Raw genomic sequence first — 18,051 nt, forward strand, 5'->3', positions numbered from 1 at the left:
AGGAAAACCCAACCCCAGGTCTGGAGTGTGCCCCTTGTGTGGGCTTAAGGGAAATTGTGCTTGGTGCAGAGAGCTGCATCTGAAAATACTGTGTGTATTCATTTTTGTTCTAAGTGAATGTTCCCCACTGGTGTCAGTGGTGAGGATTGAGGCTCCTTGATTACTGGCCCAGAGGAGGGACGTCACACTCACCATAACACATCTATTCCAGACAAGGTCAAGGCCCACTCTACAAGGACCTTGGTTTCCTCTATGTCTTTTTGGAAAGGGCTGGGTTTTGAAGTATTCCTAGAAGTGGCTACGTGGTCCTCTGTACATACTTTCACAAAGCACTAAAAGTGGATACCTTCTCTTCTTCTAGATCATACAATTACTATGACCATTCTCCAGAGGCTCCTAGACACTTTTCCTTCCACTTCCCAAACATACTCATATTGCCAAGACTATTGCAGTAGTGATCAATATGAAGAACATAGTACAGTTGTAGAAGTTGAACTTACCATAACAGTAGATGTTCGAATGATCACAGCTGCAGTAGCCACTCAGTACATGTTTTTGGTGTGTGTGTGTTTTTTTGCCAGGGTATGGGCACTTATTTTTTTGTTATTCCTAGCCTTGTCCTTTTGCGCCCAAACCGGTCTTTAATTCAGTTCAGCTTGAGCTACGTTACAGTTTATGCTCGTGGAAACTGCCCTGAAACTTTGGTGTTATATCCTTGTCAGGTTATAACTCCACATAGCCAAGGCTACTGCAGCAGTGATCATTCGAACATCTACTGTTATGTTAAGCCCAACTTACACAGCAGTATTTTTATCCAGTGTTCCAGAATTTGACTGTTTGTTCAACAACTATGAGAGGCAATGCAACGTTACAAAATAGGCGTCGGTGCGTGTTTTAATGTTATGCAAAGTTACTGCTATACTTTATCTGACACGCCTTGGCAGTTTGTAGTTGTTTCAAAAATGAACCACTACAATACCATTACGACTACTGGTGTGCATTGCCCTTAACCTTCCCTTTCCAAAATGCGAAACACGGCACCTAATGATGTATAAAAAATGTGGAGGAACAAGTAACATTTTTTTCAGCTTGGAAACTGATAGGATAATTAATAAATGTTTCTTCATAATTACAAAAAATATTTTGTTAAATTATTTGCCAGGAATATTTGTTAAAAAATGGAACAAGATTACGTGTCTAAGAGCCTTTCAACGTGGAACAGCGGAGAACACTGAATTTGAGACTCAAAATGATGGGACACTGCTCGTAATGAGGTACAGCTGTGAGGAATGCTAGCTTACTGGGTTGCTGTCATTTACATGAGGTTCTCTAGTACTGGCTTACACCTATACCCAATTGATCTAGGGTGATCGTTTTTGAAGTTTTAGTAGTTTATTTCCAAAATGAATGAACTGAGTTTCACAACTGTATGTTTTTTAAACAATACTGACTCAATAAATAGGCTTGCGCAGGAATTGCACAGGAAAATTAAACCAGTTATTACTTTTCCGACATTGAATAACCCGTACATGAGTACTACTGGCAAGTTTACACTTCATTTTTTATTAATTATTGCTACTATCCTTTAATAGTCAACAAACTTTTCTCAACTAAGAAGCTCTGCTATTATTTCTTAAGCTGCCATAGTATACATAAAACAACGTATTTGTTTGCAAAAAAAATCAGTGTATTGAGTTAAGCCATGCATTCTGCAAACAGACCATGTTTACTTACAACTCAATTAACATAGCGTTGACCACACATCTTCCCACTCGCAATACCATCACCATCGGTATTGAGCAAAAAGTGGGCAGATACCAGTCGCTCTCTAATTAAAGCTTGGTTTGTAGTGCCTCCGTGAAAGGATGTCCCGCCTTCCATAAAAACGTATTGGTTGTGCTTACTCTCTATTTAATGGTGGTTTGTATCACTACACGTCAATGTATAATCTCCGCCTACTTCCTGATATTTCGGGCTGTGGGTTATCATTAGTCGGGTGTCAAGGGTAAAAAAAAGCATGGCTACGTTTATGAGGTCTTCGTTTTCTCTGTTGCACGGCTATAGCAAACATGTCCAGATTGCAATGGGTAAGCATTGCATGCATAAGTAATGTACCTTTTAATCCAAAAAGTAGCTGTCATTTATAAGTTTTGATCAAAGTGCATTAGCTGTCACTCTTACAGATAGACTTACTTTGGATATATTTCAGAAATGTTTTAGAATTACCCGTTTGTAGTGGTTTGATTAATATGGATAACTAGATTGATGTGAAATATGCCTTTTTGTAAATACTGTTACTTTGCACGTCCAAGTTAAGCCGCGATGCATACCGTTCATGCTTGCAGGACATTTATAAATTTTTTTGGAATTTGCAGTGCTTGTGTTGGTATCTCATCAACAGTGTATTGTTTGTTTTGTATATATATAGTGACTGACCACTTGCTTACAGACAATACAGCGTTCTCATGTGCCAATTTTGTACATGTACTCTTGAGTGAGCATATCGGCAGAGATTGTAAGTTGGTTTTGTTTGCAATTAGAAATATGAAGGTCCTGTCATGTTCCTTTGTAGTTTTTTATTACAAGGTTTAATTTACAATGAATGTTTTGTCTGTTTAGGTTTTTTATTTTATTACTGGTCTTTTGAAATAGAGTGAAAGTGGTAGTTGTGTTTGGATAGGTATGGGGAACTTTTTCAAGGTGTGTTTGAGTATTTTAACCCGTGTTCTGGTGTATAAAACGTGCTTAAGTACCAGTATGATCAATTTAAGGTATTACTGTTACTGCTAATTTGCTCAGGGTTGAGGGTACTATTTAAAATTTTAAAATGAAATTAGTCACAACAACTGGGCCTTTTTTCTCTGTGTATTGTAGGGCTTGCAGTAGCATGTTTGAAGTAGCTAAATTGGAAGAATCCTGATTGCTATTCCCCCCCAGCAAGTTGTTTTTGCACTTGTCCTCCACTGACAGTTGAACCACACTCCCAGCTGTCAAATCAGACTAATTTGTTCCCTCAGGGTAAAAGCCCTTTGACCCGTTTGTTTCCTTAGGACAAGATTGTAGTTGCTGGGAGTGTGACACTATAATTCTTGCTGGGGATAGGGTTTTTCATTTAAAGTTCTGTCTGCTCCTGCATTTCCTTAATTAAGCATCCAAGGGTTGGGTTTGGAGTGTGCTGTTATGAGGTTCATCCACACTTCTGCATATCTGTACATATTTGTTCCTGTCCCTCATTTCCTGCAAGGATTCCAGTAGTGAGAGTGTGCTTAGATAGGTCTACTTCACTTGACCTAAATTTCATTTGACCTAAAACTCATTTGACTGATACCCAATTCACTGACAGCTTACAATGCTGAATTGCAACATACCGAATCTTAAAACCATAGACAAGCACACTTAGAACACCAATAACTACCCTTTCCAGAACCTAAAAACTACTTACTAACCCTTTTAACGTAAACGGGACAATGTACAACCAAACTAGGTGGGTGGCTATGCCCCCCCCCCCATTTATATACATATATTAACTCCACAATCGCACTACAGTGGGGAAAAGGGCATACAACTTTAACTTGTTGCCTTGTAGTACTCTACACGCTGCCACTACTTCTGGGAATGCACAAAACATTTGCCAAATTACTTTAGATACTTCCCGTAAAAATGTAAATAGAAAAACCCACATTTACAAACACTGCTTTTTACATGACTGTTGGAATTCTAACAGTCAGTACTATAAGTTACAGTAATTCTTTTTATCACATACAAGTCACAGGTGAAGGAAAACTCACAAGTTTGTCTTACTTGTCGGTGAAATGGGAGTCAGTCAAGTGAGTTTTAGGTCAAATGGGTGTAAGTCAAATGAAATTTAGGTCAAGTGAAGTAGACCCACTCAGATATATGTCCCATTGGGAAATTTGAGCAGAAGTAGCCTTATTATTCCTTTTCTCTCCTAGGTCAGCTTCTCCAGTGTCCGATCACTGATCAAACCTGGGTTACCTAGGTCATGGTCAGGACTTCATCCTTCTATACCAGTTGAGCTGGCTTACTTTTTGCTTAATAATAAAACAACCTCTTGGACTTTTATAAAAGACAAACTGCTTAAAGTAAAAGCAGGTGCAGATAACAAAAGAGAACGAGAAGGTGTAAAACTGCACCAAAGTTAACACACCAAGCGTTTTAATGGAAGGTAAGCGCTTTCACAACTGTACTCGTCACTTCATCAGACACACAAATGAGAATAAATGCAACTTTTATAGTCTGTCTACATAGTCGGCTGATAAAAAAATCATGTCTAATTTAACAGCCATTGCAGAATTTAAATAAAGACCTTGTTTTAGAAACAATTTAAAAACATAAAAACTAATAAACTCTATAGGTAAAATAAGGATATACATGTATGCAGAAAAAAAATTTGTGTTACTTTCCCTGTGTGATCAGATAAAATGAAATAAATAGTGCACAAGGCTCACCATATTAGTAACAAAACATGTAACTAAATCTAAAAACTGACAAACATATATAGAAATATAAAAAGTGTGTGTGTGTGTGTGTGTGTGTGTGTGTGTGTGTGTGTGTGTGTGTGTGTGTGTATGTATATATATATATATATATATATATATATATATATATATATATATATATATATATATAAAGAAATGCACATGCCTCAGTGTATGTTGTGTATATAAATATACAATTAATATTTAGCGTTTCATACGACAGGATTTTAGAAAGGGTTTTAAAGAAATGGTGCAATTAAGGCCAGGATATCTCACAGCATTAAGTGAGAGAATCCACTTCTGCTCAATACTCTCTGTTAAATTTTCTATATCACCCCCTCGTATATTAAGATGAATAGCTTGGATAGCAAAAAACTTAAAAATATGTGTAGCGTCAGTCTGCTTAACATGATTAGCCAAGGCATTGGTTTCCTTACCATTATTAATGTCTCTAACGTTCAAGGATCCCATCCTTGAACATTCTATTGGTCTTGCCCACATAATACACAAAACATTTTTGACAAAAAGAAAAATAGACAATATTTGAAGTTATGCAGTCAACATAAGTTTTACTTGTGATTGTAAATTTACGTATAGGATGTGTAAATGTCCTATTGTGATATATATATATATATATATATATATATATATATATATATATATATATATATATATATATATATATTGACATGCAGAGCATCGCCTACATGAAAAAGTACCTATGCGCATGGACTGAATGGATCTATTTCTGTTCTGTTGCACAAGTGTTGCTTTAAATACTTATTTCTAAAAGAAAATAACGGAACATTACCAATTTTTGCTAAAAGCCCTGGTACTTCCTGTAGTATATGCCAGTTTCTCTTGATAATTTTCGTATATTCATTCACATCGCTTGAGTATTGAAACACCACCCTGAACCTATCGTCAGCAGGAGTATCACTGTTCTCATTTTGTGTATTATTGGTTAAATAGGGTTTACATCTACTTCTCTTTGTTTCCATGCTTCATCTATGGTATAGTCAATCTCCTGTTTAGAATAACCTCTCTGCATAAACTCAAGCCTCATATTCGCTAAGGCTACATCTGCCTCTTCATCCCTATTGTGTAACCGTAAAGCCCTATAGACCTGTCCTTTAAGTACGTTCCTAGGAATATGCCTAGGATGCATACTTGTTTTATGCAGCAAGGCATTCCTTCTAGTAGGTTTTCTGTAGATGCTACTACTGAGCTCATTCAAATCAGATTTTTTAACCTTTACATGTAAGAAATCAATCTCCATAGTTGAACACTGGTAGGTGAACCGTAAAAAATCGGTCGCAGTGTGTAAATAACTCACAAAGTGAATAAGTTCACTTGCATCTCCATTCCACAGCATGAAAACATAATCCACAAATCGGACATACCATAAGATATTTTCTAAGAAAGGATTAGTCTCAGATAATAATGACTGCTGCTCCCAACTGACTAAGGCTAGGTTGGCGTAGCTATTGGTGCACGCAGTGCCCATAGCCATGCCAACCTTTTGAAGATAAAACTCGTTCATTTTCATAACTTCTATTTAGGGTGAGAAATTCCCTAACTTTCTCAATCCCCCAGGCATTTGGTATAGATGTGAACAAGGATTATGTTCATTGTAACAAAAATATATTCCTTCTCCAGGGTCATTATTCTGTCATGTAGTCTTTCTAGAAACATCTTAGTATCTCTGAGAATGGTATAGCACCCATATAAGTGATGGTGCAAGTAGTCTTCAACAAAATTAGAGAGTGGTTCCATGCACCATCCTGCTCCTGATACAATAGGCCTCATAAGGTGGTGCCTCAATGTTTTTATGTATTTTGGGTAGGCCGTAAATTCTAGGTATAATTGGGTCAATGCTAAAAAACTTTGCTCATCTATCAGGTCAGTCATTTAATAAATCAAAAATCAGAAAGGATACTTTTTTCCATAACCCCATTCGCAACTATCTTAGTAATACATTGGTAGGTATGTGTATCCTGTAATACGCATCTCATTTGTCTTAAATATAACTCTTTATTAAGTACGAATATCCCTTCACCTTTGTCAGCTTGTTTTACTTCGATGGAGTGCATGGTTTTCAGTTCTTTTAGGGCTTTGTGTTCGTAAACAAACAAATTACAAAAACTATTTTTTGTTCCTTGTATGTATAACTCTCTAAAACCAGTTTCATATACATTTATAAAGGTTTGTATCCCTGGATGAATTATAGGGACAAAGGTACTCTGTTTTCTGTACAATAGAGTGCCAGCGTATTTATATCCATCATTATCAGAATAAATATTTCTTAAAGAAAGGATCTTTCAGCATTTCTGCTGAATCTGCCCATCTGGCAGGAATAAAGGACAAGCCTCTATTTAATAAGTCAATCTGTTCTTTACTCAAAGTCCATGAAATATTTATAACCAGACCTGTATTTAAAGGCATCTTCTCTTCATCTGCTGTGCTGTCTGTTCTTGACTCTGATGCCTCTGCGTTCTCCCCTGCCTCGTGGTGCTCCTGGAGCACACTCTGAAGGGTAATGGATTCCGTAGAGTAAAATCTCCTTTGGCATTCTTGTCTAAAAAAACATTAATGATGCCATCCTCTTTAGAGCGAGGTTGGGAGATGGCTGGTACTGGATTCAAATTGTTATTACTGGTCCCTGCTTCATTTAAACTTTTATCTGAGCCAGTTGTTCTGTTTACATTCAGTTCCACAGTAGCGTTATCAGGGAACTTCACACATTACAATTAAAAACATTAGATATTTCAAATTCAAGCCATTTCTGTATTTTATTTATTTGTTGCATTTTATTTTGTACATTTATTTTTATTTGTAGTTGTGCTCAGTCTTTTCAGATGAGAACTGAGGAAAAGAGTTTAGAAATAAATATTGGATGTGATTCATTGTCATTTGCAATAGGAATACGTGAGTTTGATTTGTAATTGTGTGTATGTTACTCATTTTAGCAACCTTATAAGCAATAACTCTTGCTCAGTATTAAATAGCTTTTATGAGTAGAATTCACTTGGCCACCAATTGCGAGACTAGAGATTTATATTTTATACTCTTACTTAATGTTATTGCTCATACCACCCTGTCCTTAAGTGTTACCCCTATACACATCAGAAAAGTGACAAAATTTTTAGCTGTTGCCAGTTACAGCGATTAAAAAAAACTACATTTAGATGTGCTTTCACATTTGGTAAGCATATTTGTGTAGCTGTGTATAGCAGATGCCAGCTTAAGAAGTTGTAAACATTCTGTGCTCTTTAAGCCATCACATTTCTGAGGAGTGCCCAGAAAAAATGTGTTTAGTTGAGTACCCTTGGTATGTCTAGCTATGTACTTGCTGTCAACAAAGAGTACTTGAGTACAGTGTAGCACATGATATATGTTTAACCTGTTGTATCCCTGTCTGAAAATGGCTCCTCAGGTTAGACCAGGCTATTCTGGTTAAACTAGAGAGAGAGAGAGAGTGGGTATAGTTGGTATTGGTATACAAATGAGTCTTGTAGTGGAATCTTCTCATTGTTCTGTACCAACCTTTTTTTTTTTTTTTTTACTGTACATTTTTCCTAATGAAAATTAATGTTTGACCCCAGGAATCTTTGTTGCCACATTTTAAGTATTTATCATTCATTGTCCTCAACCCCCTTTTTCCTATGTTCTACTTGGGGTCAGGGTGAAGTGTCAACTGTTGCCACCAGTCATGATTCAGTGCCGCTCTTTTTTTTTACCTTTGTAAAGCTGCTTAACTCAGGTCTTCTCTCACACAATCCGTCCATATCTTTCTTGGACATCCTCATTGTCCCTCTCAAATCTTTACCATGTTGTCTTCTACTTTCCCGCACATGTGTAGTCTGTTGTGTTTTACATTCTTCGCCTTCATCATTCCTTCAGTTGTCCCACAGTGTGCATTCTACTTCCTTGGGCACTTCATCTTCATTACTTCTAGCTTCCTCAGCCACTTTGCCTTCACTGCCATTTCTGAATACAGAAGTACTGGTTGCACCACTGTTTTGTTTACTTTACTTTTCAGCTCCTTCAGCATTCTTCTGTCACATACTCTGTGCCAGTTTGATGCATTCAGACTTCTTTTCTCATTAACAAACTTTCCCAGATACTTGACACTATTAACCTTTTTCACTATTTCCCCTTCTATCTCAATTTTTAGCTTCTGATCTCCCCCACCCCCCATTTGCTGCATTTTCTGTAGTATTTCATTCCACACGCTTTTAGTTTTGCATTGTATGCTCCTATCATTTGCTAGTTTTCCTGTTCCGAGTTTCCTTGTAATGTCACATAATCTGCATGTGACAGTTTTGCTGGAACATTTCATTGTGTAACTGAACAGGGTCTGCATCATCCATACCATTGTCTGTTGCTTTATTGTATTATTTAATAGTTCTGTGTCCTAGTATGAAGCTTTCAGTGATTTATTTACCTGCTCTTGAGTATTTTCAGGTCTGCTTCTGGATAGGCTGCCTTGCCTTTGATCATTGTGCTCACATTTTGCTCCCCACCATATGCAGATGTCTGTGACTACTTAGGCTAGCCTTAAGGCTTACACTGAATATTTCTTCCTGTGTGAAATGCCTACGTCGGCCTAAACTAAACCTACAGTACGAGTCCTTTATGATGGCTGGTGACCATTGAATTGCTTGTTTGCATCACTTCAGTGCCTCCTCATACTGTTAGCATTTACTGCTTGAATTTCTCTGCCCCATTTCTTCCCAGGATAGGAATATTCTTGCCTTATTTTGTTTGACACCACGACTGATCACTGCTCAGTTCCTATTAGCTGGTTAGTTTTTGCTTAATGTTCTAAAGCAGAAACATTTGCTCTTATGTTAATCGTTGTCATACTCTTGTACAACTTGTCCCTTTCTCAACTTTATGTATTTTACTTTCCAGTGTCTATATATTTTGTCAAGTGGATTAGGTTATGGTTGGTCTGCAGAGATTAAAGCACTTGGCTTGTTTTCAGAGATTTACTTATTTTTATTGTAGTCTTGGTAACTGGGTGAGTTGGCTGGCCTACTGACCCTTTTAGCCATGTCTCAGGCTACAGAGGAGCTACATTAAGCAAAGCAGTTAAACATAGCGAGAAAGAAATCAAGTTCAGATTCACAAACCAAATAAGCAAAATGCTAGATGGTAAATTTAAGAGGACAGCTCTTTAACAGCACTTGGTGTCCCCCTAAAGTTACTAAAGCATTTCTGTACACATTCCTGAAGAAGGTTCTCTCTCTCAGTTTTAGATTTGAAGCCCTCAAAGTGTTTTGTGATCTTATTGGGGGGGGGGGTGTGTGTCATGTGACTGACCTGGACCTAGAGTTCACAAAATACTTTTCACTTATTTTTGACTTTGAGGTTTGACTAGGGTGACACCATTGTCCTGACTACTCCAAGACTGCACGATGGATTACATGTAGAAAATGTTTGCTTTTTAAAGGTGGGGTAAATGCCAAATATTGCAATTGTACAGACAAGACCTTATGGACCTTGCAGCCCTCTAATTGATCACAGTGAATGGTGTCGTATTATCTGCTAGCTAAACGTGCTTGCAGACTTTATTTTCGGTGACTTGGAGTTTGAGTATTGGTGTCAGGGTGAAGTGAGAGGAAGAAGGCACACTCAGTCTTGGGAATGAGGACATTTTTGTTGCTGGATTGGTGTGCCACTGGTCAGAGGAAATGGATAATAAATTCTAAAGCAAAGTTTATTGTGCAAGTATCTCGGTTGTCGTGCGTGTAAGGTAAAAGATTGGGTCCCAATGGAACTCTAAATGGTCTAAACTGGGTCATTTGGAATACAGTTCTTATGACTGTCCTTTTACTGTAATAGGTGGGAGCTTTGTTAGCCTCTGAGAAGTGCCAAATGACATGAAATTGGATTTGTTGGGGTTGATTAGTTTATAGTTAAGAGTCTAGCTGCAGAGAGTCTGTTATCCTAGCTGTAGTCCGTTTGTAGGTTTTATTCAATTCCAGGAGTAAAATATGATCAACGTATATCCAAATTCCAAAGATTTGGAAACCTTATCATAAAAACAGGCTGTTTACGCAGCAAAGAAGTTTGCGGATAACACGTCTCTAAATCACAATGAGGAAAGACCTCCGTTATTGGTTAACTTAACTTGCATGTTTCCATATCACCATTAACTACTGTGGATACCGATCAGCAAATTCCTGCGGTGGTTAGCATAGGCACCCCCCTTCAGTCTTTTCTCCTACATCATGCATGTGGCAAAACACACACACTCTGTGCTTGTCAGAAAGTCCCCAGTGTCTGCTTTTATTTTCCTGCACTTGTACCTCCTGGATGATTAGTCAGTCTTTAATGCCCAACATTAGAGTTTCACACTTCATATCCTTCAGTAAACGTATACTAAAGCAAAAGCTGTTCTAGTTACTTAACCAGGAATAATTACAATACATCCCTGGTGGTGCTCATAGCTCTCAAATAATCAGGGACATATTTCAACAGAATCTGGGGCAAACACAGAAAAAAATCAGGGACTATCAGGGACATTTGTAAAAAGAATACCATTGAGACATTGGCAGAATAAAAGAATGTTAATTACTGTATATTTTGTGAAATAAAAGAAATCTATAACTCTTACTTACTGCCATTATTTGAGTATAATTCACCATCTTTCCTCCGAGTCACCAGTTTTAGGAGGGATTAAGAGGGACACAGCTAAATTTTGGAGTCTAAATCGGGGACATCCCTGGAAATTGTGGACAGTTGAGAGGTATGGTGGTGCTTCTTTGTCCCACCTATTAGTTATGATGTTGTCTGACGTTCTTGTATGATAGGCTTATTTGAGCCCTGTTCCTCTCCTTCGTAACTCACGAGATGTTACAGGCCTTGAATACTGTCAGAGGTCCATGTATTTAACTTTTTTTATACGTTTGCATAGTGGAATAATGCTGCTGCCAGTGTCAAGGGTGCAGGTTTGAAGCATTTCTCCCCACCTTTTGAAAGCAATTTGCCGATGTTTTGAAATGCACCTTGGTACCAAAGAATACAGTGCATAAACTCCAAAACAGCACGCCCCCCCATTAGGAAATGTTTTTTTGCTATCGCATTCATATATAAAATTAAATGCATGGTTTCTTTATCAAAGATGTCACTAAGGAAAAACAAGGAAGTTTAATCTCCGTGATGTATATTTTATACTGTGTTCTCTCTGGTGGCTATAAAGCTGCAGAGAAAGTACAGTTGTGTAAAATGTTATCATAATGGTACCGATGTCCTTGCCTTCACCGCTGTAGTATTCCTTACTAATAGGATTCCCTGCCATGAAGCCCTCCATTCGGCCAGTTTACAAAAGTCTACCATTGCTTTAAGGTGCACTGAATGTCACCTGTGCACTCCTTGCATAAGGTAGGGCATAAAGGTGACGTTCAGGCATACCATCCTCAGAACAGATGACCCAGTAGGAACAGCAGTCCAAGGAAAACCAAGAAGAATTTGCACAGCCAGGAAGAGAAGAAGACCAGGGGGATGGAGGAAGGGAGTGAATACTGCAGCGGTGAAGACAAGGAAATCTACCGTTATGGTAAGGTTTTACACAACTGTACTATGGCCTTACTTTCACCGCTGCAGTATTCATTATGTACGGGAGAGTGCCAAAGCTCAAGAAGAAACTTGGGAGGAGGAACCAGCAGCAGGGCCCTCCAAAAAGCCATGAAGAACCAGCTCTGGCTCTGGACATACCATCCAACTGGTAATGTTTTGGTAAAGCTATGCACAGAAGCCCAGGTAGCAGCTTCAAGAATAGAATGTGTCTAAGCCTTTTGAAAACGGCACCAGAAGAAGCCACAACTGTAGTGGAATGAGCTTTTATAGAAGAAGGAAGGCTCTCACCATGAAAAGTGTAACAAAAGGAAATGGCCTTTGAAATCCAAGTGGAAATGGTTTGCTTGGAAACAACCACACCTAAATACCTAGGATGAAAGGAAATAAATAACTGGTCAGTTTCTGATGGCTTTAGTTTTATCCAAATAGAATCTGAGCTGTCTATGCACATCTAAGGTATGCAGCACCCTCTCACTGTCAGATTGCGAGGGGAAAAAAAGAAGGCAAATTAATAGACTAAGTGACAACTCATTAACCACCTTGGGCATGAAAGAAGGATTAGTACGTAAGGACACCCTGTCCTCATGAAATATCAAAAAAGGTGGACAAGCCATAAGGGCTTGCAACTCAAACACCCATCTGGCAGAAGTAAGAGCTAACAAAAGAACTGTCTTCAAAGAAGAATGTTTCAAGGAATCTGAAACAGCAGGCTCAAAAGTAGCCTGAGTCAGTTTTTCCAGCACAAAATTAAGATCCTAGGGAGGAGGAACAGGCTGGGAGGTCTAATATTAAGGACACCTTTAAGAAATTGCTTGGCCTCATGTCTAGATGCTAACAGACGAGTCCAAGGCAGACAAGCAGAAAGAGATGATATGTGGGCCCTAATAGAATAGGCCAAACCAGCATTGAGCAGCTCCCACAAATAAGAAAGAACCAAAGGAACATCCACAGAAAGTGGCTCCAGGTCACAAGAAAGACACCAAATGGAAAACTTCTTCCATTTATATTAGTAAGATTTCCTAATAGTAGGTTTCCTGGCCTCCTGCAGCACATCCTCAGAAAAAAAGGTGTCTATGAGGAATAAAAACCCTATCACCCACAGTGTCAGTTGAAGAGTAGACTGGTGGGGATGGATGAGGGACCCCTTGTCTTGTGTGAGGAGATCCACCCTGTGGGGTAAATTGTGGTGATTGCCTCTGGTTAGATCCAGAAGTAGAGGGAACCGTTGCTGTGTCAGCCAAAAGGGATTTTGGGAGCATCCTGTTGAATCTTGAACAGGACTTTTGGAATGAGAGGAAGGGGAGGGAATGTATGAAGAAACATCTCCTTCCAAGAAAATGAGAGGGCCTCCACCTTCCATACCAGAGGACCTGGGACTCTGACACAAAACAGAGGAAGTTGTCTGTTCAGAGGAGAGGCAAAGAGATCTACTTAGAGTACCTCACTGGTGAACAATGTCCAGAAACACATCCCTGTGAAGCATCTATTCATGGGATTGAGTGAAGGACCTGCTCAGATTGTTTGCCACAATGTTCTGATCTTCAGGAATGTAAACTGCCTGAAGAGTCGCACGATATTGGATAGCCAGATCCCATACCAGAAGTGCCAGCTGGCAAAGACTGCAGGATCTTGTACGCACTGTTTGATATACCACATGACTGTGGTATTGTCCATGGATACCTTGAGAGGCCCTGCAGAGAATAGAGGATGAAAGGCCTGAAGAGCCAGGATAAGTGCCCTCATCTCTCTGTTAATGTGCTCCTTCCGCTGACGAGGCGACCACACTTCCTGAACACTCGGTCAAAGGTTGCTCCCCATCCCACATCTGAAGGGTCTGTGAACAGATCCTGAGAAGGAAATGGAGGCTGAAAAGGGAGCCCTGGATTCAGAGACAACTGCTGAATCCACCACAGAAGGTTATCCTTGAGACACTGAAGAGGAGGAACAGGAAAGTCTAGGGGATAGCATGATGAAATCACATCGACTTTAGAAACCACTGGATCTTCCTCATGTGGAGTTTGGCCAGAGAAAGCATCGGAATGGTGGAAGCCATGAACCCCAGAGCCCTCAAAACTCCCTGGCTGAAATGGAGGCCAGGGGAAGAAGTATTTGAAAAGAGAAATGAGAGTTAATGCCTTTGGAGGAGGCAGGGATGCCAGCAGTGGCACCATTTGAAACCTGCAACCCAGAAAGACATGATCCTGAGAAGGAGTCCAGGAAGACTTGTTGAAGTTTGTGAACCCCAGGGTCTGAAGAAGAGAATTTTGCAAAAGGACCTCAGGAGAAGACGCCTGAATCAGCAGGTCATCCAAATAAGGAAAGATTTGGATCCCTTGAAGCCTGCAAAAGACAATCACAGGAGCGAGGCATTTGGTGAACACCCTTGGGGCAGTAGAAAGGCCAAAGGGCAAAGCACAGAACTGAAAATGGCAGGGAGCAACAGAGAAACGCAAAAATCTCCTGAAAAGAGGATGGATCGGAATATGGAGATAAGCATCCTTGAGGTCCAGAGACACCAGAAAGGCCTGAGGGAGCAAGAGAGGAAAAGGGACTGAAGGGACAACATCTTAGTCAGGCACCTTCAGAAAGGTGTTCAGATGGGAGAGGTCTAGAATAGGAGGTCTAGAATAGGTCTCAAAGTACCTTCTTTTCTGGGCACTAGAAATATTCTTGAATAAAACCCATTTCCCCTTTGGGACACAGGCATTACTTGAGTAGTACCCTGAGACAAAAGGTTCTGAAGAACCCCTGGGGGGGAAAAAAGGGAAGCAGTTCCTGAGGAGGCTGATGAATGCCCATAAAAGGAGGATGGAAAATCCTGACCATGAAGTACCCTTGATGAATTATTGATAAACCCAAGAATCCTGGGTGATCCAGAGCCAAACAGAAAGAAAAAGATAAAGGCAAAGAGGAATGTGGTTGGGAATGGGTGAATAGTCCGACGGCACTTAGTTTGTCAGGAAAGGAAGGCTTAAGAATCCCTGCAGTTTGTGGCCTTAGCAGGAGTCATCCATTTACTACCCTTTTTCCCCTTTAGAAGGAGGTCGAGACTGCCTACGAGCAAAGGCTGGCTTAGAAGGGTAGTTCCGTTGAAACTTGAACAGGAGGAACAAAGATGTGCTTAAGCTCCTGTAAAGCCTTCCCCTTGTCAATAAGCCAGCCGCCGCTTTACCAAATGAGAATATTATCCAGAGGAGCATCCAGCAACTTAGCCTTAATATCAGGCAAAGGTTGAAGCTGAAGCCATGAATATCTCCTCAGAAGCAGCAGCTTTTGAAGAGACATGTGCAGCATAATAACTACATTTAATAGAATGATGAACTGCCTGAGAGGAAGTCACAAGCAAGGAAAAAGCAGAAGATTTACCCTCTTGAGTCTGGAAGATCAGAAAGAACCTGACAGGCCTGAGAAAGAAGAGCCAAGACATACCTAGAGATATGGGTCTGATAATTAATAGCCCTAAAAGCTAGGTTACATGAAAGTATAAACTTTCTTACCCAGCCTATCCATGGTTCTACTGTCCTTGGCAGAAGGCAGCATCTTGGATGAAGGAAGCAATTGAGATGGCTTCTCAGAGGCTACAAACTGCACAGAGGAGTTAGCCGCAGGACATTTAATCAAAAATGAACAATCCTCAGGTTTTGCAGGGTGCCTATCGGGACTACCTGGGAGCAGGGGGCAGAGAATCTGGCGCTTTAGAGGCACTGGAAAAAGCATCTAGTAAAGCAGGCAAGACAAGAGGAATGGCCGCAGGTTTAGGAGATTCCATCTGTAGTAACTCGTAGTACCTCTTATGGATATCTGAAACCTGGGCACAATCCCACTTAAGTCCATCATCCTACAGTAAGTAGGAGAATCCTCCTCCTCAGACCCATAATCTAAAGGAGAAGGAATCTGGGCAGAATAAGCAAGGGAGTCCTCATCAGAATCCACTTCAGAAGAATGCAATTCTCTGGGCCTTTTAGGGGAAGAGGCGGACCAAGGAGGAGCAGGAACTGAAACTCCTTGAGACTGCAATGACAGTAAAGCATTAAATAACCCCTGAGTAAAGGCCTGCCACTCACTTTGTGGATCCCTAGGAGCAGAAGAAACATGGTTAGTTTTCTGTTTCTTTTTCAAAGGGACAACCATCCTGGAAATCTGAGAAGGCCCAGACTCAGGACGGCATTCCACAACTGCAGTAGGAACCTCTTCCCTAAAGAGAAACTGCGGGACCCTATTAGGCCCCTCGGAAACAGTCAACCGTGGTTCCCTCTGAATGCCCAAAATGGATGCTTGCAAAGCCTCGTTGGGCATGGTGCCTGCCAGATCCTCACAGACCTCCAACTCAGACACGGTAGAAGAATCTGACAAAACAACCGGGTGAGCCTCCGCATGCATAATAACCTCAGGAGAAACTCCCAGCAGAGGCTGGACAGCGGAAGATTCCGGTATAAACTTGTGCACCTTCTTTTGCCCTGAGGGTCAGCCATCTGGGAAGGAAGTTCATCCATAGTACCCGCAGCAAGAAGCTTAAGTCACTGGTTCTCAAGGTACAAGGAAAGGGAAGAAAGCCTACTATGAAGAGTTTTGGGGACAAACGCCCGACAAATTGAACAAGACGTATGGTTGTGAGCAGCACCAAGACAAAAAGACATTTTTAATGTGGCAGTCTTTTTATGGGGAATCAGTCTCCCACACTGACATTTACCCTTCCTGGGTGACATTAACCCCAAGCAGCACTAAACAAACTAAAAGTAACCAAAAACCCAACTTTGGTACTTATCTGCAACTGTGAGGACTCCAGCAAACAGCAGGAGTAAGCACAGAAAAGCCAACAAAGAAAAATGGTTTAAAAAAAAAATCTGTGCAGCAGATTGGCAGTTAACAGTAGCGGCAAAGAAGCTCTGAGGATGGTATGCCTGAACATCACCTTTATGCCTTACCTTATGCAAGGAGTGCGCAGGTGACGTTCTGGGTACCTTAAAGCAATGGTAGACATTTGTAAACTGTCCAGATGGAGGGCTTCATGGCAGGGAATCCCATTAGTAAGGAATACTGCAGCAGTGAATGTAAGGATGTCTATCCATGGTGGGAGGATGCAAGACTTGAATCTTAAATGCCTTTTAAGACGTAGTTGTCAGTGTGTCTACCTCCACTCTGATCCTGTATAAAGTGTGTGTATGTGTTTATATATGTGGTTGAAATAACGCCACAGGTAACATTTTAGAGGAAATAATAGTCCCTTGGCAGTTTGTGTGTGTCTGTCTGCATTCGTATACTTTTACAAGTGTAGTGACACAGTTGATTTGGTTAACTCACCTTCCATGTCTTGAATAATGTGTTGTGCTGCACACCGGCAGTGTAGAGCGAGAGGCTTCCACTGCTACAGCTGCTACAGCAATCTGAATGATGCATAAAAGAGCACAGGTGTTTGCTGCTATTGTTTTAAAATGTATAGTATGATGGGAGTTGGCACATTATGAAGACCTAAGTTACTGTTACCCTTCTGCTTTGTTTACATATTACCATGGATGATGCGCTTTTGTGTTTGTGTTGCAGTTTCACTTTTTTGGGGGCGGGACCAAGGGGGAGATTTCCAGATTGGGGCCTCATGAGTATATTTGATTACCAGAAAGAAGGGCAAATATCTGTGATGGATCTTTTGGTGTTTGAAAAATCTCTAGTTTGTAATTCTTGCCACCTTTTTAGTTTTACAAGTTATTGGCTGGTGGTGCTGCAAATAAGTGTATGTTTTGTTTTATGGCAGTGCAGCTTAATGTGTGCAGAATGGGATGTAGTGTTTTTGATGTTTGGGTTTATTTAACCATTTTTAATTAAAAAAAATAGTAGGTAATGGTACAATTAAGTAAACTTTGGATAATACTATAAGTCAGGATGAAATAGTCTGACAGTAAGACTAGCGGGAATAAGTGAGTATTTAGTTTTTAAATTTCTTTTTAAAACTTTGTGTACAAAAAAGTTG

At 40.1% G+C, this 18,051-nt stretch overlaps 1 protein-coding gene across 1 annotated transcript in view; it reads left to right on the top strand.

The window, feature by feature from the left end:
• The first annotated feature begins 1,941 nt into the window (after positions 1 to 1,941).
• Positions 1,942 to 18,051, top strand: part of HIBADH (3-hydroxyisobutyrate dehydrogenase) — a 1,358,718-nt gene continuing 1,342,608 nt past the window's right edge. The window contains exon 1 of the mRNA XM_044066811.1: positions 1,942 to 2,087. Coding sequence (XP_043922746.1) covers positions 2,018 to 2,087 — 70 coding nt within the window. The 5' untranslated portion in view covers positions 1,942 to 2,017. The remainder of the gene's footprint in view (positions 2,088 to 18,051) is intronic.

Source organism: Protopterus annectens, chromosome 3.part1 (assembly GCF_019279795.1).
Source record: "Protopterus annectens isolate FY-2018-M chromosome 3.part1, PAN1.0, whole genome shotgun sequence".
NCBI lineage: Eukaryota > Metazoa > Chordata > Ceratodontiformes > Protopteridae > Protopterus > Protopterus annectens.